The sequence below is a fragment of the Ascaphus truei genome, chromosome 2 (genome assembly GCF_040206685.1).
Source record: "Ascaphus truei isolate aAscTru1 chromosome 2, aAscTru1.hap1, whole genome shotgun sequence".
NCBI classification, from domain to species: Eukaryota; Metazoa; Chordata; class Amphibia; order Anura; family Ascaphidae; genus Ascaphus; species Ascaphus truei.
The window spans coordinates 109,968,489-109,989,301 of NC_134484.1; the positions used below are offsets into that span (position 1 = coordinate 109,968,489).

At 42.0% G+C, this 20,813-nt stretch overlaps 2 protein-coding genes and 1 pseudogene across 14 annotated transcripts in view; 2 read left to right on the top strand and 1 right to left on the bottom strand.

Moving 5' to 3' along the window:
- NSMAF (neutral sphingomyelinase activation associated factor) overlaps positions 1–5,681 on the top strand; it is an 85,035-nt gene extending 79,354 nt beyond the window's left edge. For 7 of the 10 annotated variants that reach the window (XM_075584060.1, XM_075584061.1, XM_075584062.1 and 4 more), the window contains 4 exons: positions 274–424; positions 1,762–1,864; positions 3,127–3,236; positions 5,295–5,681. In XM_075584060.1, coding sequence (XP_075440175.1) covers positions 274–424; positions 1,762–1,864; positions 3,127–3,236; positions 5,295–5,389 — 459 coding nt within the window. In that variant the 3' untranslated portion in view covers positions 5,390–5,681. Of the gene's footprint in view, positions 1–273; positions 425–1,761; positions 1,865–2,903; positions 3,051–3,126; positions 3,237–5,294 lie in introns of those variants that run through there. The other 3 variants (XR_012798216.1, XR_012798210.1, XM_075584063.1) reach the window with 3 other exon arrangements.
- Positions 5,682–10,265: 4,584 nt separating this feature from the next.
- Positions 10,266–20,813, bottom strand: part of SDCBP (syndecan binding protein) — a 35,217-nt gene continuing 24,669 nt past the window's right edge. For all 4 annotated transcript variants that reach the window (XM_075584071.1, XM_075584070.1, XM_075584069.1 and 1 more), the window contains 4 exons: positions 15,710–15,885; positions 12,258–12,429; positions 11,643–11,734; positions 10,266–11,266 (listed from right to left, as the gene is read on the bottom strand). In XM_075584071.1, coding sequence (XP_075440186.1) covers positions 11,212–11,266; positions 11,643–11,734; positions 12,258–12,429; positions 15,710–15,885 — 495 coding nt within the window. In that variant the 3' untranslated portion in view covers positions 10,266–11,211. The remainder of the gene's footprint in view (positions 11,267–11,642; positions 11,735–12,257; positions 12,430–15,709; positions 15,886–20,813) is intronic.
- On the top strand, positions 13,128–15,574 carry LOC142488832 (zinc finger and BTB domain-containing protein 25-like; annotated as a pseudogene).

Sequence of the window (20,813 nt, forward strand, 5' to 3'; positions counted from 1 at the left end):
TCAGTAGACTCATTTGCTGTTCATCATATGTGTTAACCCCTTATGGTCTGTTATCATGTTGCTGATTTAAATGGACTTCATATACCTGGAGTGAATCTCTGTAGCACAAGGAAATTTGAAGGGGCTCTACCCTTTCATGAGTGTTTCGGTTTATGGAACATGCAATTTTTATGTAATAATAAAATAAACTCATTGTTTATATTTATGTGAATGTGTAAATACACTGCCAGAAAAGCTAGACTTTTAATGCTACAATTTTTTTTTTATTTGTAGGTAAACACAATCAACTTGAACTCTGAGAATTCACTTCTAGTGTCGGGGACTAAAGAAGGCACTGTTAGTATTTGGGATATCACAACAAGCTCTATATTACATCAGCTTCATTGCCACTGTGGAACAGTTCATGATGCAGCATTCAGCCCTGGTAGGTAGTCCTTGTTTCTTCTCAGGAATATAGGTACATAGATAATACACAATAAAATAGCACTTCTTATCAGTTGATATATTGGGAAGGAAGACTTTTAGCAAGGGCCTTTTTTTCCTCCCAGGGAATATAAATAGATATAACAAGATGTCCACAGGTATCTTTACTCTACAATGCATCTGAAAAATAGGCCTAGGTATGAAAAGCTTATTCAAACATACCGATAACTAGAGGTTGTTATAAATATCAGGTATGGCGTTTGGATTTGTATAGTACAGTTCCAAAGTGCGGGGAAACAGTTTCAGGCAAAGAGAATCCTGCTTGTGCAGCCAACACAACATAGACAAACAAATTCCTCAAAATACAGATATTTAGGACAGAGGTACAATGTAGAGGTCTACTCACAAGTTCATGATTCAATTCTTCATTTATTGTAACAGCCAAGTACAGAGGAGAAACAACGTTTCAGGTCCCATATGAACCTTTCAAACGTTTCGCCTCTGTACTTAGCTGTTACTTTTTCACAGTGCAATTCTTCATTTATTGTGAGTATAGTATAGCTCTACTTTGTACGTCTGTCCTAGAGGAGGCCTGCATTCTTGAGGAATTTGTATGCCATACCACTTGTGTTTTTATTGTGAAATGGCCATCATATTGTTTCACTGTGGGCTCTCGATAATAACCCAGTCTGTCATCATCATCATCATCTTTTACTGAAGGGTGGGGGTCTATATATTTATTTTATATGTAATCAGGTTTTTTTGTGTGTGGAAATACTAAAATAAGTAAATTGTATGTGATGCTGTTGTAAACAATGTTCTGCTTAATTTTTCACTTTAGGCATACAAATAGGTAACCTTTTAAGAGCCCAATCTCAATCCAATCTATGATGCATACAAGTGGGTTGTTGTTGTTAAGCTATTATTTGCATCAGAGTTCAGTGGTTCTCTTCTGAGTGGTACCACCATTGTCTTATATAGATATATAGATACAAATTGTATTCAGACTCTTAGATTTGTGATGTTATCTACCTGTTTTTTTGTTTGCGATTGATTGTATCATAGTGAGTTATTATATACCATAATTCAGGGTTTCTCAACCTTCGCCTAGGGGCACCCCAGCCTTGCCACGTTAGAGGGAAAACAGAAAAGTGCAAAACTTAATCATTTAGTAATTTCCCCTAAAGTCTGGTCTGTCTGGGGTGTTCCCAGGAACGGTTTGGAAAACAGTGATAGTGAAGACAAAGATGATAGGGGACAGAAAGGAGTCACCACCAATAGCATACCAGGTTAATGCTGTGATTGAGCACTGCAAAATGACCATATACACCTTTTCAGATAGTAGACATGTTCTTACTACTGGGGAAGATGGATGCTTGAAGGTCATTGATGTTCAAACTGGAATGCTCATCTCCTCTCTTCCTTCAGGGAAAGCACAAAGGTAAAATGCCAGTCATGTAACAGGCTTTCTTTACTTTGCCATTGTTTAATGACAAACCATCCTGTAATACTAGCTCCTGATATACTTTGTAAAATGCTAAAGATGGGTAACATCACAAGGTTCGATGGACAGTACAGCTTATTCACTAAATGGATTTGTTTATTAAAGCAGCAAAACATTTGAAATCTCATAGGTTTAAAAAAAAAAAAAAAAAAAAATAGTATTAAATAGTGACTTGTTTTTATTTATTTCAATGCCATTTTTAATGTTTTAAAGCATCGTTTGATTTGTATAGCAGGTTTTAGCCCCCCTCCGAAGCAGTGCAAGATCTTTGCAACTTTCCTGTTTGGGATAACTTGTTGCAAATGTTCCCAGCAACTTGATCTCTAAACTGTTACGATAGATAATGTTACCTTTGTAATATAAGGATACATTATAGCTGCTGAGTTACACTGACTGAGGCTGCAATTAGTTAGGCACACACTCTGGATTTTCACAGATGTATAACAGAAGCACCAAACGATTTGCCAGCTTAGGTAACAATGTAGAATTATAGATTCACATGCTTTACATATAAAAAAGGTTGGAAAGTAGTATTGCTGCTTTATAGTAACAGTTTAGTTGCGACTAAAACAAAACCATACTGATAAGGCCACTCGACTACAAACATGGCTGGGGAGTCACAAATAGCCACAATGTTGCTGACCCCACCACTATTCTCTGTCCGTTGGGACCATCGAGGAGCTCTATGGACGCCCCGGTTCAAGTAAAATGGAAAACAAAATTACAAAAAATAACAAGCAGCGTCGAAAACTACTTTAAAGCTTTTTCTTAAGCTTTGCCCTGGAGAGGACCGCCACATTCATTAGTTAAAAAAACAGCGTGGAAAGCAGATTTGAGCTATTCTATTAAAAAAAACCTACTAATTACATTCATAATCTTATAATTAATATGTTACATTATAGAACGTCAGATTAAGACATCCACAGTTGGAATCTAAAGACATTTAATGAAATCCATGTGCTTTATTGTCCCTAAGTATCATCATCTCCAAGTATGAAGCCAAGACCTATGATCAGTATATAATACGAGCAAGGAAAGCAGGAGACTGAATGGGAGCGGAATAAGTCAAATACTGTATTGGACAAATTAGCTGGGAACTGTGAGATTAATTATTTTCCCATTGGTTAGTATTGATGGCTGTTTAAATCCTTCGTGTGCCAGGAGTTTGCAAAAGGGTAAAACTCCCCATTCCTTTGCAGGTGCTTCTGTTGGAATGGGCACACCGTTCTGTCTGGAAATGACTCTGGTGAATTGCTGGTTTGGGACCTGTTGGGGGGAAGAATTATTGAAAGAATACCAGGACACTCAGGTACCTTCACATTTTTACAAATAAAATCAATGCAAAGTGCTGTTAAAGAATGGATGCATAACAAATAATCCAATGTTTTGTGTATTTAGTAACTGTTACCTGTGGAAGGACCCATTTTCCCTCACTGGTAGCAGATACATGGCTAATAGTAGGCTAAGCAACCATTACAGTAAAGTGTTGGTTGTGTGCAAGAACATAGATATCCCTCAACACAAACAGGTCTTATTTGTGTTTGTAGTACACCAGCTATCACGCTTGAAGGATACAAATATTGATTAACCTTTGGTAAGGGCAGTGCACAAACTATATATGCATTTGAACATGCTCAGCTTCAGCAATTCAGCATGTATGCTGGACCATTGGCCAGCTCTTTCTATTCCTGCTAAACAGTCATTACCCATGTAATATACATATTAAAAAATTAATTAATAGCACAAGAGGTTCTCATACTTTATTCTTCAAGACCACTAGCTACAGGAGGTGTTGGAAGTACCCCATACATTTACAAGCACATGGGAATGTTCCTAATTTTCAAGTAAACAAAATATTTAGTTGCCCGGACAACTTTTCTGGTGAAAGGTTTGAATCAATGTAATAGAGCATACAAAATAAGTAAGAATCTTAGTCTGTTCTAAGCAGCAATATCAAAATTGCAAAGAAATATCATTTGAAGTACTGCTGTGAGAACAAAGAAATGGTATGCTTGGCACAGCAGCATTACTAGAAAAATAACTAATGTATTAATCCATCACATATGGGATGAGAATGCAACATTTTATAAACGTCATGTAAAAGAACGAAGATGAATCGTTGTACCCCAAGCTACTGTATCTTTTAGAGGTCTCGCAGCCATAAATCTAAATCCTCGTTCATCATTAAAGTATCCCAAACCCAGCTATCATTTTGTAATTTTAGATCTACAAGCGTTGAATATAGTAAAACCTGCAGATTACAAAAAGTAGTGTAAATTAAAATAAAATTGGATGATAAAGGATTAGGTAAACAGGATTATGTATGATTCATTATTTCACTTTATAAATACAAAAAAGAAAAAATGTCCTGTGTGACCTTGTATGCCAATTGTAAATTAATCATGACATTCTGGGCCACATTTACTAGGCAGTCTCATACAGCCCATTCAAGTCAGTGGGCTGTAATGTTTCTTATGGTTAGAAGGGTGCTTCCCGTGCCTTTCCCAATTAAAGACACCGCACATACTATCCTAAAACAATGTTGCATACTACGGTAGTTAGTTTAAATAAATAGTGTTAACTATATTTTTCTGAAAGTGCATTGCTACTAGTCAGATCCTAAAACAAGTTTTGCGTGTGTTACTATAGTTTAAAATCTAGTGACTGCTTAAATGTGATGCACGTTTTATTCAGAATAATCTGCTACCTTTCAGAAAAACTTGAACTATACTCCTATGAATCTGTTAACCAGTTTATCCTGTTTCTAATCCTAAAAGGAGTGGCAGTGATAAAATGTTTTGCGAACTACAACCAAATGCATATCAAGCTACACTAGTTCATGGCTTGATAGATGCAAACTTCCTACTTCATTTAGAAATATTGTACATACATCCAGTGATATGGTTTGCTGAACACAACCATTGTTGTTGACTGCAAAAAAAAAAAAAAAAAAAAATTCCAACTCAATTATTTCCAGTAGGTGCATGTTAGTCCTGCACCAGGTAAACTGCCTCAACCTATTGCCCACCCAAGAATGGGGAAAAATTATTTTGGCAGGAAATTTGTAAGATGAGTAATTGTTAAGGGCAGCTATGGAAGGGGGCACTTCTGCAGTTCTAATATTGGCACCTTGTGTTGGGTGGGAACCCTTCAAGGAACATCAATGGTTCTAACAATTTGCCCTACACCTACAAAAGGAGCTATGCATCACTGGAACAAAGCAAGGCCCAAAAAATAGCACCGGATTTAAAGAAAACATTTGATCTGGTGCTTCATGGCATTGTATTTTAGAAAGTTACAGCGATGCTTAAAATGTGGGTTAAGGGGAACTTCTTAATGTACATTTTCCCACATTTTTGCTTTTTAGATGCGGTAACATGTATTTGGATGAATGAACCATGCAACACCATTATCACAGGAGCAGCAGACAGACAAGTTTTATTCTGGAAACTACAATACTGAGGATTGTTTCCCACTTTTGCACTTCTATTAGAACATATATAAAACTTGAAGATTTTAAACCAAAAGTTTTTAAAGTGTAATCTTTAATGTGCAATGTTGTGTTGCCTTAAATGTACACTGATATTGCATAAAGGACTGTGCCCTTGACAAGGCTAACTTTTTCTATTGTGTGCAGTGTTTTGTATTATGTATATTTTTGTACTACCCATCCAAATGCTAGTGCCTCTAGACTAGCTAATGTATGAACTTGCAATAAAATTTACATAAAGTGAGCTTTCCTAATTAAAATTCATAGCAACTCATGTTTTAATTGTGTGAATGCCTTCAGTGAAATACATAAACTTATGGCTATTGCATCCAATTAATATAATGTAGCTTGTTTTAGATCTTACAGAAGATATTGGTTTATCTATATTCCTGTTGAGCTGGACTGGTGGCACCTCTGGTCAACTGCCTCATACCGTACATATCACTGAGATAATTGGTGTTTTATTTAAAAGGGTAGTCCCCACCTTTGACCAGTCAACTAATAGCAGTGGTATGTTTCACCCTTTTCCTGAAAGGCAGATTCCCTGGCAGGGAAAGGGTTACTAGGTTATATGTAGGAGATTAGTGTGACGATAGCTTATCACAGGTTGTAATTTACACCAAATACTGGGTTTGAACTGAACGAGGCTTAGATATAATAAAGTATATTTATTCCTTTGGATTGGTGGACACACGAAATAATACAGTAACAGACAAGAAGTACACTTACTTTGGGGGTGGGGGATGAGAAGTATGTTGCATTGCAATTCTCTCGCAATCAGGTAACAATTCAGATGATATCAGAAGACAAAGGATAAAGGGTGGACAACAGTTTATAAACCAGGGCTGCACAACACGCGGCCCGCGGGCCGCATGCGGCCCGCCTGGCCTCTCTGTGTGGCCCTCGATGAGATTTAAAAAAAAAAAAAAAACTTTGAAAAAATTTTTTTTTTGAAAAAAAAAAAACTTTGAAAAAAAAATGGCGCCAATTCCCTGCGGTCCCGGCGCGCATGCGCTAGGCCCACTCCGTCCCCCCCCCCCCCTTCCCTGCTCCCAACGCGGGGCGGAAGGGGAAGCAACATGCAGCTCCTCTGCGGGCCCGCTCCCCCCCCCTGCTCCCAACGTGGGCCGGAGGGGGAAGCAACACACAGCTCCTCTGCGGGCCCGCTCCCCTCCCCCTTCCCTGCTCCCAACGCGGGGCGGAAGGGGAAGCAACATGCAGCTCCTCTGCGTGCCCGCTCCCCTCCCCCTTCCCTGCTCCCAACGCGGGGCGGAAGGGGAAGCAACATGCAGCTCCTCTGCGGGCCCGCTCCCCCCCCTGCTCCCAACGTGGGCTGGAGGGGGAAGTAATAATTAAATAATTCAGCTCCTCCAGCGGCCTGCTTCTCACCGCTTCCCTCCGCGGCCAGCTTCTCGCGTCCCCCACGAGCTCACCTCCCGTGCCCTCCTCCCCCCCTTCCCCCAACCCGCGCCCCCAAGCCCACCTCCCGTCCCAGGCAGCTGCCGCAGGGATATCGGGGGCAGGAGGAGCAAGCGTCCGGCGGCAACCTGCACCCACCCGGGTCAAGGTAAGTCACTGTTAGTCACTGTCACCCAAGTCACTGTCACCCACCCACCCAGTCACTGTCACCCAGTCACTGTCAAGTCACTGTCAAGGTCACTGTCACCCACCCACCCAGTCACTGTCACCCACCCAGTCACTGTCACCCTGTCACCCAGTCACTGTCACCCACCCACCCAGTCACTGTCACCCACCCAGTCACTGTCAGTGTCACTGTCACCCACCCACCCAGTCACCCACCCAGTCACTGTGTCCCACCCAGTCACTCTTCCCACCCAGTCACTGTGTCCCACCCCGTCACTGTCACCCACCCAGTCACTGTCACCCACCCAGTCACTGTCACCCACCCACCCAGTCACTGTCACCCACCCACCCAGTCACTGTCATAGTCACTGTCACCCACCCACCCAGTCACTGTCACCCACCCAGTCACTGTCACCCACCCAGTCACTGTCACCCACCTATCCACCCAGTCACTGTCACCCACCCAGTCACTGTCACCCACCCAGTCACTGTCACCCACCCACCCAGTCACTGTCACCCACCCAGTCACTGTCACCCAGTCACTATCACCCACCCAAGGGGGAGAGTGATGTGAGGTGCAAGGGGGGGAGAGGGATGTGAGGTGCAAGGGGGGGAGAGTGATGTGAGGTGCAAGGGGGGGAGAGGGATGTGAGGTGCAAGGGGGGGAGAGGGATGTGAGGTGCAAGGGGGGGAGAGGGATGTGAGGTGCAAGGGGGGGGAGAGGGATGTGAGGTGCAAGGGGGGAGAGGGATGTGAGGTTCAGGGGGGGAGAGGGATGTGAGGTTCAAGGGGGGAGAGGGATGTGAGGTGCAAGGGGGAGAGGGATGTGAGGTGCAAGGGGGCAGAGGGATGTGAGCTGCAGGGGGGAGGGATGTGAGCTGCAGGGGGGAGGGATGTGAGCTGCAGGGGGTGGTGGGATGTGTGTGGGGTGTAGGGGGGTATTGTGTGTTTGATGTGGAGGGGGGTATTGTGTGTTTGATGTGGAGGGGTGTATTGTGTGTGGGTGAGGGGGAGAGATGGGGGTATGAGAGATAGATGGGGAGTATCGCAATGGTTGATAGTGTTGGGTTCTGGGGGAGATATGAGGATGATGATGGGTGCTGGAGGAGAGATGATGATGATGATGATGATGATGATTTTACCCGTGCGGCCCAATTTATTTTTCCTTGGAGCAGTTCGGCCCTTCGCACTTTACGAGTTGTGCAGGCCTGTTATAAACCTTCTGTAACCCTATCCTTAACATTAAGTACAGGTGATTGGTCTTCAATTACCTCTAGCCACTCACTAATGTGGGAACACATTTTGATACATGCCCCCCTGCTAGCTGGTACATGCGCATTAGAACTCTGGGGTCTCATTTCTGTAGCCCCTCATCTGCATCAGGAATGCCAGCTAATCTACCAGATTGGATTCCTGGCAGGATATTCTTTGTTGTAAAGTGTTAAATGGGACACTTAAAGACTGCTCTGGTTTGAGTAATCTCCGCCCTCATGTAAACAGGTAAGGTGACAAAATCCTTTGAACAATACTTAAGTCCTAGACATTGGGTCGCCTCTCTGGCCATATGCTACCCTGGTATGCAAAGGAATTTCCTCTGGGTTTTATCCCTGCTTTGGGACACAGTATGAAAGATAAAACACAAACATATTAAAATATCCGGTTACGTTGGGTCCAGCCAGTCCAAACTTCCCAGTTCTCAATGCCGGAACTGGGACACCCTCTGGTCAAATTTGCGACTTGCTACGACCTTTGGAACCGGAGTTACACAAATACACCTTAAATGGTTTCCTATTTTAATACAAAAAACTCCGCTGTAAATTAAATCACGTTTTTTCACTAAATCCCCATTGAAAACAACGGGCTCCGCCGCCATAGACTTTCAATGGCAAACCGCCGCCGTTGGCGGCTATGGGAATCCACCACCATAGACTTTCAATGGGGCGACGCCGCTGTTGAAGTCAATGGGGGGTTTCCGCCATAGCCGGTCAATGGAGATTGGCCGCCATTGGAGTCTATGGGAAAAGTCCCGAACTTTCAAGGGGGTCCACACTCCGTCGGGTTGGTCCAAGAGGGTCAAGGATGGTTCTGCAGCGATGCCGGAGCAGTGACTACTGGTACCCTAAACCCTGATCCTCTGGACCCCCTGGAACCGGAGCTATGGATTCCCAAATTTCAGCTTTTGACACTTAGCCGTTTTCTTGAGCTGTTTCTGCCGCCGCCATTGGAACCTATGGCACGACCTGCTTTTCTCGGTTCGACCCTTATCGGGGGTCCAGGATACGGGGACCCGGTTGTGGTCGAGTGGGGGGAGGGGCAAAAAGAACTAGGAACTAGGGGCAAAAAGAATTTTATTTCTAGGTGCTCTAGAACTGTTTATTCCCACGCCACTTGTCGTTGAACTTGACTGCTAAGTGATCAAAGCTCTCTTGAAAATGTATCCGCTTTGCGGTTTGGACGGCAGCCAACTCGTTCCTGGAAAGCTCCTTCGAGGATTCTCCATTGACGTCAATGGGCCCATTGACTTACAATGGGAAACCGCCGCTCCTCCTCTCGGACGCCATCTGCTGGTCTTCACAGGAAACAGGACCCAAACAGCAAGATTCGCCATTGAAACACATGGAGCCTCAATGGCGGCTTATGGGACCCTGCAAAATGGTGCCTGAAAAGGCGGAAAAATTACACAAAGGGCTATAATCACTAAACAACTATTAACCCTTGTGCTCCCGGATGGATCCTAGTGGGTGTGTGATGCAGACATTGTTTAAACCAGGTATTACAATAAAGCATGGGAACAGGGGAATACACATTTTCATGTCATAAGGGTTAAATCACATTTTTGGACCTCAGCCCCGTTAACCCCTTGTCTCCCTGGTGAGGTCAGGGGATGGCCAAATGGGGTGCAACCCCTTTAATCCCGGGCCACCCCTTTCTCCCTCTACAATTAGTGCATCTAAAAATATATAAGTAGATGAATCTAAAAACAAATTGTATTACAACTAAATGTTAAAATTGCATTTTATTGCATCAGTTTCTTTTGCCAACATAACCCAGTGCAATTCGATACAGCTGCATGAGATGCAACCTGTTCCATGTTTTCCAAAACATGCATAGAAACCCTATGGCTTTGAGATGAAAGTGCACATCGTGAAAAACCTTTTGTTCACTGCGAATGAACAAACTGCTTCGTTGTCAAAGATTCAGGTCAGAGCAATATGCTACGTTTGAGTATCTTATCAATATCCACAAATTAGACAAATCCAGTAATTTGCGGTAATTATTTATATTTGGTTATTTTAAAGCATCATAACATTTTGCTTGTATACAAAAGATACAGAACTGAAGGTTAAGAAAATAAGGATTACATCAGTCACTATACAAACCATTGTTGGAAACATGTAAACTAATAGCAATACACAATTTGCTTAGTGCTTCAATACATGCATTTTACTGGCAATTTGTTCGTTAAGATTTGTTTTTATATCATGATTTTCTCAAATAAAAAGGATGTGTTTTCTAGATCTAATGGCCACAGGAGTTCTGCTGATATTTTATAATGAAAATACTTTGTGCTTAATGCTGAACTCATTTTAAAAGCGGAAGGAAATTAGGAATATAAAGAGACTGCATGACATGACAATCATGTTCTCATAGTATATTGCAATGTTTTAAAGGCAGGGTTAAATATGCTTGTATGTTTTCTAATAATTCTAACAGGAAATTGGTTGAATGCAAGATTGACATTACAGCATATTTAATCAGAATCACGTTTCTAACCTGCAAAAACATTTGCCAACGACCACAGAGTAGTGCATTTTTCTTCGTTTTGGATTAAACATATGTTGGTACATTAATGGCTGACTACAAAAAAGTAATTTGCAGAACATGTCCCTCCTTCAAGAGAAACTAAAAGTAAACAGTCATAGAACAATTAAAATACGTGCTCCTTATAGAACTAGAAATAACATCTATTCAACATAGATCAGAGTAATTAAGATAATTGCACAAATGTCTACCTTATATAAAGGTAAAGAGCCACATATTTGAATGGAAATTGCCTAGCTGCTTTATACAATGCAAATGCTAACATGCAATGTTAATTAAAAAAAAAAAGAAAACTTTGCCTCAAAGATGGTAACATGACAGCTGCTGAGTAAAAGAAGTCCAAGCTCAGCCAAGTTTCTATTTCCAGGCAAAATGTGAAGGTTTTCACCTACACCTCAGGCACAGAATGATCCATTAAGCTCTTCAGAACACTTGAAGCCATTCTATTAAGAGAAAAAAATACTGTCAGATATTTATAAAAAGTAAGATCAGCAACACATTTGAGCATGTTTTGTGGCAGAGTAGCTTGTAATATTTAGCAAAAATTTGTTTAAGCTTTATCATCACTATACGATTAGTCTTAATTTAGGCATGTGGTTTAAACAATATCATTCCACATCTGTGAAAGTGTACAAAATGTATAATGCATATTTACCATCTTACAAATAAAGTGTGCAGTCAGTTCAACAAAGCATTTTAACTTCTCTAATTACCACCCAAAACTATTGAGTTTTTGCAATTAATCTTAATCATTCAAAATATTAGAAGCTAAAATAAGATGAATTTAATTTCTACATTTGAGGCTGCTTCTTAACTTACCTTTTTACCATATGCTCATAGATGTAAGATGGCATAAGAGTTATAGTCACCACATTCACAGATGTTGCAAGCAAGTCAGCAATCTGGGAATCCTGTTGAATCACAAGAAGACACCAAATGGTTTAAATAAAGTAACTGCAACCAGCCCAAAAAATAATAAGGTGGTGACTGGGGTTCCCTGGAGCTGAATCATATCAATGCCTGATTTTTCTCTCACCTACCCAGAGATACTTACTGCTGTGGCTACCTGATTTTTAAACCTCCCCTGCGTCAACTCCCTCAACACAATGTTGTGACTTCATATTGGCCCACGAAAAATGAGCGATTTAAGACCACTATTTTATTTCCGGAAGGGTACGAAACTCTGGTAGCTTCCCCTGTAAGTATCTCTGATACCAGGGGGACACTGAAGTGAACAGCCGCCTGTGTGGTGTGCCATTTTGAAGGACCATGGCAAATTTCTGTTGTACGGGAACCCCAATTTATAAAACACCAATCTAGGACTGAGTACCACATCCACTCTTCTTTATACTGGGACTATTCTGTGATTACAAAATCATTGGACAATAAATAAGCTAAGTCTGCAAATAAATGCACAGAACTCAAAAAGCATACCTTTATTCCAATCACATTCTGACCATTAATTTCACAGATGTTATGCTCAGTGAGGAGACCATTTCTTGCAGCAGAACTGTCCTTGACAATGGAGGTTATTTTGCCATTTTTGAAAATAAAGCCAACATGTCCTGTACTGTCTTTGTGCATGGTGAGAGTACGTTCAAAAGGCCTAAAGGAAAGACGATAGATTATAAATATCTGATGAACAGAATATTTGACAAGATTGATAATTTAAATAAAATAATGGTTAAAGTTCAAACATGAGATTGACAGCCTCAAAAATCCCAATGTGGGTGTCCATTTAAATTCTGTACCACTAAATTACTTCCAGCTGCAAGCTATGGTACCAATGCAGCAACCATTACCGTGTGCAATGGTTTTGCTAGATATTTTGCAACGTAAAGAAAGCATTTTTAAACTTCTTACCCAAAGTACTTAAAGCTGCAGTTCAAGCAATAGCCTACATGTTTTATTTTTTTTTAATAAATCAGTTCTGTACTATGAGAAAATACTTTAAGTATTTAAAAAAAAAAAAAGTTTAAAAAAAATACAGGTAAACTTCGTTATAGCGCGGTCCTCGGGGGCCACCCGATCCGACCGCGCTAGACCCGGGGTCGCGCGAATTTAAAAAAAAAAATGGCCACCGCGCGCCTGATTGGGAGGGAGGGAAGGAAGAGGTGGCCGGAAGCCCTACACGTCCCCTAGCAACGGCGAGTCCAGCCGCAACCTGCTCCTTACCTCCCACCACCGGCATCCATTTCCTCCCCCCCCCCAGGCTCCCACACCTACCGGCCCTCCGCGGCATAGCCCACGCGGCCCTCCGAGTCCCGGGCTGCGCATTTTTTTTTTTTTTGCTGTGCACGGTGAGCGGGCGGCGCGCAAGAGACATTGTGGAAACCATGGACCCATCTAGCCAGTCTAGTGCTGCTTCAGCAGCTGAATATGCAACGGGAGTTTGGTTTCCTTTGCGACTGCACAGTTGCTATTGGGGATGTGTATTTTAAAGCACACTGATCAGTACTTGCAGCCTTTTCAAACTATTTCCGGATGATCTTCATCCACCAATCCAGTCCTCACTCACCCCTCCTCCCGACACCCCCCCCTCCTCCCCCCCCCCCTCCTCCCGACACCCCCCCCTCCTCCCCCCCCCTCCTCCCGACACCCCCCCCCCTCCTCCCGCAGCGAGAGTAGTGGTGCAGCGAGAGTAGTGGTGCAGCGAGAGTAGTGGTGCAGCGAGAGTAGTGGTGCAGCGAGAGTAGTGGTGCAGCGAGAGTAGTGGTGCAGCGAGAGTAGTGGTGCAGCGAGAGTAGTGGTGCAGCGAGAGTAGTGGTGCAGCGAGAGTAGTGGTGCAGCGAGAGTAGTGGTGCAGCGAGAGTAGTGGTGCAGCGTACAAAAAAAAATGTAAATTTTTTTTTCTATTTATATATATTTTTTTTTTTTTAATGGGAGCCACGTGAAAACCGCGCTATAACGGGGTTTACCTGTATGTCTTAATGTTTATAATGTAGGAAGCATTTCCAAAGTGACAGCCCCTTCCCCTTCTAATAGGCCCGAGCCCCACCCTCTCGCTAGCAGTGAACAAATTCTTTCTAGTAACTGCCCAGTTAATCATATTCCAGGAACTACATTGGCCATAATGCTGTGCAAGAACTGAATTAAATAACCCTGAGCAAGCGATTGATTACAGGAGAACAGATCGATCTGCAGCTTAGCTAATCACTTGTCAGTGTGCAGATTGTATTGATGCACATATTGAATGGGAAATGTATATATTTTTATTTTTTAAAATGGCAGCAGCTGGAACTGCAGCTTTAAGAACTTGAACGGACATAAGGTTTGCACAAGCAATTCTCTCCATTGTAGAAAATATTGCTAAAAGCATCAATCACAAAATGTACACTTTTTTTTGCAAAGTCCGTACAGGTGCCAGGCCAAGAACATTGTGTGGCTAAATATGTAACTAGTGCTGCTTATGTAACTTCTGAATGTCACTTCAGATATGTAGCTACATTCAGCTTGTGGTCAGGAGGCCACTTGTACATAGATCTGTTGATCAATAACTTCTAATAAGTGGCATTTTATGAAAAGCCTGTGGCCATTTCAAGAGTTCATTGCTGTACTAAACAAAACAAGTGAAAGTGGGCAAATAAAGAAAACAAAATGACTAAATTACTTGATTGAGTAACTGCCACTTTATTAGGTAGCTTCAATATTTATTTACTCGCCCTGTATCCCTTATCTCCCCTTCACTGCTTATCACCTCATCTTTTCAATGACAGGTAGCAGGGATCTGGAGTGATGTCCTCAGACAGTAAGGATTTTTGTCTTGTACAGCAATGTGGGGAGATGCCCTTTTAAAAATGGTAAGATTTCTTCTAAGAGTACAGGGGAATGCAACGTTAAACATTTTAAACATTTTAATTGTGGAATTTGCCCACAAAAAGAAAATGCATATATACACACACCTGAGCAGCTGGATCTTGGTCCAATCTATGAAAACATTGAACTAGAACTGGGTCACACATTCAAGTTCAAACGTGTTGCTAATTCCCAATTGCCTCATGAATCTTACACCTGCCAGCTAAAGTTCCACATACTTTAAACAGCAGACTCACGCAAAGCATTTTGGAGTTGCAAAATTAGAGGAAAAGCGATCAGCCAAATAGGATATAAAAACACAAACAGATTATGGTGCTCTCTCCAGCACACACACGGAATATTTCTAAGAGACAGCAATAAGGACAGAGTTTAAAATGTTTTTATGTATATTTTATTTATTTTTTGATAGTATGGAGGAAGAAAAAGAACAATGTAAAACATGTAAGCTAGTATCAATGCTTTCAATTCTTGACAACGGAGATAGTGTGTTACACTTTAAAATGTGCCCAGGAGGCTAAAATTGAGCTTTGGCCAGAGCAGTGTAAACACTTGAATACCTCCTGAACAGAGCATCCGTTTTAAAAAGTGTTGGAAAGAGCATCATGAAGCAATGTCTTAAGTAAGCAAAAATACAAGATGTCAAAACGTGGTAAATCAGCGTTAACTGCTGCCTTAACCCTTTGAGTGTCCCCAAGGGGGCATAGCTACCATGTCATGGTCTCTGGCACTCCAAGGGCCCCATGATGTACAGTAGTAGCTACTTCGAGATTCCCCCTAAAAAATGAGCAAATCGCAATCTGAACACAATCAGTGAGGAATAGAAGAGGACAACGACTGCTTTTCCATTGTCATCAGCGACCCTGCGTTCACGTGATTGCGAATTTCCCCTGAAGAACATCAGTGAATCGTCTGCAACTTTACATTTACAGTACTGAATTTGTTCTGAATTAGGTATCAACCACTAATAGAAGCAGTGCTATTTACAATTGATTTGTAATTGAACCCTTTGCGGTTTAACCCAATGTTGCCAACTGTAACACCTTAAGAAATGCTGCATTCCCTGTACCTACCTGTCACGAACAATCATGGAAATCCTCTCTCCAGGAGCTTGTTTGAGAACCTTATGGGATTTCTCAGAGCTCCAGCCAGCACAGTTTTCACCATTCATCTGCAAGACTTGATCTCCAAATTTCAGACCAACTAAGGATGCTGGGGAGTTGGCTTGTACAAGCTGCACAAAAATACCCTAAAATGCAGAAAATAAAGTTATGCTAAAGTCTGGTAAACCTTCGCACAGAATAACTGGAGAACGTAAAGCCCATTTCTATTTAAGACAAAGAAAACATGACTGGTTGCATGCGTCTTTGCTTTAGTCAAAACGTATTAATATGTTTGTGAGCATGTAAAAACATTTCTATGAATCTCTTGACAGTTTACATTTAAAAAATATCACTATCAATAACTCAATATTTATGATGTTTATTTGAAAACAATTACAGTTTGCTCACTTGAGCTCAAAAAGTACACGGAGCACGAGTGCAGGAAAGGGCAACTAGAATTGTAAAAATGTAAAGGTCATTTACTATATGAGAAAAGTCTAACAAAAAAGATTAGATGTCAAAAAGACAAAAAAAGGACAAGCACGACCTTCATAAAATAGAAAAATCTATTCTGAGCCACAACAGCGCCCAATTCTCACATCTGAAATAAAATTAGTGTTGCATCAGAGAAAGACAGGAGTCACCACTGGCCACATCGGGGTGAATCGGACGGAGTAGACAGCCCGTAGAGTCCTGCTTTAGCCGGCTTACTGCAGGGCCCCAAGTGGTGGCAATCTACTCCCCGGAACTTCCGATTTACCCCCTTATGTGGCCAGTGGTGAATATAATATGGACTCTTCTCCTGTCTCTCTCTGATACAACACTAATTTTACTTTATATGCAAGTGAGAATTGGGGGCGGCTGTGGCTCATAGATTTTTCTATTTTACTAAGAAGGTCGTGCTTGCCCTTTTTTGTCTGTTCTATATTTGGTGGTCCCATGGTAGGAACCTGAAGAGCTGAGAAACCCGGCATGGAGGGCAAAGCACTCAGACCCGCTTACAAATATTTTATATCTGGGAATTTTTAAGTAGAGCACGGAATCATGTGTTTGTTAAAGATTTGTTAAAGATTAGGTGTCTATAGCCTGGAGAAAAGAGGACTAGAAGGGAGACCGATTGCTAAAATAAGTAACGGTTATTCGCAAGTTCACAAAACAATTGTCTGGGGCACCTACAATGATCAGTCAACATGTATAAAACAATTAGAATACGGAAATTTTACTCGCCAATAATTAATTTTCTCATGGTCCCTCCATGGCAGCACGACAACAGAAAAATGAGGAATAGGCTCTGCCTATATGAAGGTAGGACACAGACTTCTGACCTGCTTGCAGCCTTATACGCCCGCCTCATAGCAGTTGTACGTCTAACCAAGCTGAACTACATATGCACCCAAAGAAAACTCAAAGAGAATACAATGAAAAAGAAAGAAAATGTACTGCAAAAATCTGCACAAGAAAAGACTACTAGAAGTGGGAACTAGTCATAGGCTGCCATGGAGAGACCAGGAGAAAAGAAATTATCGGTCAATAAAATTTCCATTTTCTCTTCAGTCATTGGAAATTGGGCATAGATGACTAAATGAATTTTGACTGTGGGTCATTGTTGATGACTTGCAATTGGTAGTCAATTGGAAGCATGCCTTCTTGAACCACTTCAACCTGCCCCCTACTGCTACCGTGTCTAAGAAGAGGATCTGCTGAATCGCAGAAAGGGGAATTTCTGGAAGACGATTGGCCTGTTGCATAGCGTTGTCTTACGCTACCAAATTGTCTGCTTGATGTGCTGTCTTGCTTGTTTGAGAGTCTTGGTCATTTGAATGGTCGGTAGCTTCAAAAGAACCATCTCTGACCTTTGGATAAAGCGGCAAAATTGGGTCTTCTATCTTGGAGGTAGGAAATAACCTTTCCCCCCTGTGATCTTTGCAATTATGGTTTCCAATTCTGGGCAGAATAGAGCTTTACAATAAAAAGAACACTGGATGGCGCTCAAACGCTCCCTTCACCAGTGATATAAATACAATACAATACATAATAAAGTGATAAAATATGAACGTGATAAATACACCACCGAATAAAGTGTACAGGCATACCCCGCATTAACGTACGCAATGGGTCCAGAGCATGTATGTAAAGTGAAAATGTCCTTAAAATGAAGAACTACCTTTTTTCCACTTATAGATGCATGTACTGTACTGCAATCGTAATATACGTGCAGAACTGATGTAAATAACGCATTTGTAACAGGCACTATACTATATTCTCCCCACTTGCTAACAGCTTCAGTACAGGTAGGGAGCTGGTATTGCTGTTCAGGACGTGCTGACAGGCGCATGCGTGAGTTGCTGTTTGCGTACTGGGCGATATGTCCTTACTCGCGAGTGTACTTAAAGTAAGTGTCCTTAAACCGGGGTATGCCTGTATGTGATAAATTAGCGCACACAATCCAAGCAAGCTCAAACGCCCACACCCACCTAATCTTGACTATATGTAATGTCACATAGAGTGCATGTGATAAATTACATCAAACAAAGTGTATTGAAATATAGTGAATAATATAATAAAGAGACAAAAACCTCCACTCCACCCTTGAAAAGGACGGTTTCATAAAATCCTGCTGATCGAATACTCTGAAAACCTCAGGGGAGCAGTGATAGAATGGAGAACAAAAAACCCGGGCGCTACCTAGGGGGATGGTAGGTATAGTAAAGGGGGATATAGCAACCTTGGTGGTAGGCAAGGTATCCCTCTGCTTCTTTTCCGCCTGTGACTCTAAACTACGGAGCCTGAGGAAGCCCATAGGGCGAAACGCGTAGCTCAAAATCCCCCAGTAATTTTGACCCTATCAAGCCACCGTCGGGAGCGGGACACGCGGACGTGCAGCGCTACATCCGGACGCGGAGCCAGTTCAGCTGCAGTACCACAAGTCCTGCTCGACTCCCTAAAGACTGGCATTTTTACCTTTCCACAGAGTAACTCACGGGCTGAGTTAGCTGTGCTTTGTTGTTTTATTGTTCATTTAATAAAGACCTTGGCCTTGAATTTCTCGGGCTCAGAACTTTTTGACCCATTGGGGGGGGGGGAGGGGGGGGTGAGGACCCACGTTCAGCACCAGTGGACCTTTCCCAGCTGGGACCTTAGAAGGAGAACCCAAAGATACCATATCCAAGTGTGCACTCACACTTGGCCGTGTGAGTAGTAACATTTTATTTTGTTTCTATTTTGTTTCTGCCTTTTAACTAAGGTGTGGCCTTTGACTTTCTGTTTTTAGAGCTTTAACTTTACTTTAAGAAGTGGGACTGCCCCTTAAAGACCAAGATACCATCCCTTAGAGCACACGCACACATGCCCGTGTGAGTGTTTTATTTATATTCTTACTATATATACTATATATCCTGATACAATCACAGTTTGCTCACATTTTGTGTATATATTTATTCCGAGGGTGAGATAAACATCAAAGAAGTAGGAGAAGAAGAATACAGACGCAAGGCGGCGAAAGAATCCAGAAGACAGAAAGGAGACGAAAGAAGGAAGAAAAAAGAAGAAAGAAAAGGGAGTCCAAAAGATACCTTGATGCGACAGCATTCGCACAAGGCCGTGTGAGTGTTAAAAATTATTTTACACCCACAAAACCCTTCATATTGTCATAGAGCATTACACAACCAATTTAGGTTAAATACCAGCCTTCCACCGGTGCTCCCCCATCCCCCCCTTTTTTTCTTGAGCAGTGATAGAAGCCATATAATAAAAAGAAAAATCAGTGCAATAATGCAAAAAAAAAAAAAAAAAGTCCCTAGATCTCAAAATAGAAAGACAGAGCCATGGTGCAGATCAACTACAAGAATACATTTATTAAAAAAAGCTCACAAATGATCAGGTGGGCTTTATCCCTACTAGACAAGCCGCAGATAACGTGCGCCGTATCATAGATCTGACGCATTCAGCGAGCACGGGGGGCACACCACTCCTATGCCTCTCTCTAGATGCCGAAAAGGCCTTTGATCGGCTCAACTGGGACTTCCTATTCTCTGTTCTTAAGCATATGGGTTTTGCAGGTCGCTTCCTACAAGCGATCAGAGGTCTTTATCAACACCCCTCAGCTAGAGTCAAAGGCGCTGGCCTCATCTCTAATAAAATTAAAATAACCAATGGCACTAGGCAGGGGTGCCCCCTGTCTCCTCTGCTGTTTGCACTTTCTATGGAGCCCCTGGGGTCCCTCCATCAGACTGAACCCCAACATCTATGGGGTGACTATTGGTAACAGCAACTATAAAATATCGCTATTTGCGGACGATGTATTTCTGACCCTATCACGCCCACTGATCTCTCTCCCAAATTTATACCAATCCCTCGAGGATTTCAGAAGCAGGTCGGGCTTCAAAAATCAATCACACCAAGTCTGTGGCATTGGCGGTTAACTTGCGCAATGATACAGTCAAGCTCCTAAAACTCAATTTTGATTTCTCTTGACAAACTTATTGTATTCCCTATCTTGGAATCAATATAACTAAATCATATGATACCCTACAAATTTAACTACCCCCAGTTAATTAAAAGTCTGAAGAAGGGCTTAGAAACATGGGGTAAATATAATATCTCATGGATAGGCAAAATTGCATTGATTAAATGAATCTCCTTCTACGCATATATTTTTTCCGCACTCTCCCTATTAAAGGTCCCATTAGGGGATCTTGAGGACCTCCAGTCCGACATCACAAAATTTATATGGAATAAAATGCGCCCAAGAGTCAAAAGGGAGGTACTATACAGACCCACGTTGAAGGGGGCCTGGGCCTCCCCAGCCTGCTAAGATACTATCAAGCCTGCCAACTGAGTCAGATCTTGCTTTGGAACTCTGAGCCGCAAACAAGAGGCTGGGTGGATATAGAAAACGCAGTGTCCAGCCCAGCTGACATTACAATGCTTTTATGGTTAACCAAGTCTGGCAGGCCGCCGATCCCTACCTCCCATCCAGTAACTAGACACTCACTGACTGCTTGAAATTCAAATTCAAACGTACAAAAACCTGCTCCCCCATGATCCTGCTTTTGTGGAAACCCAGATTTTGACC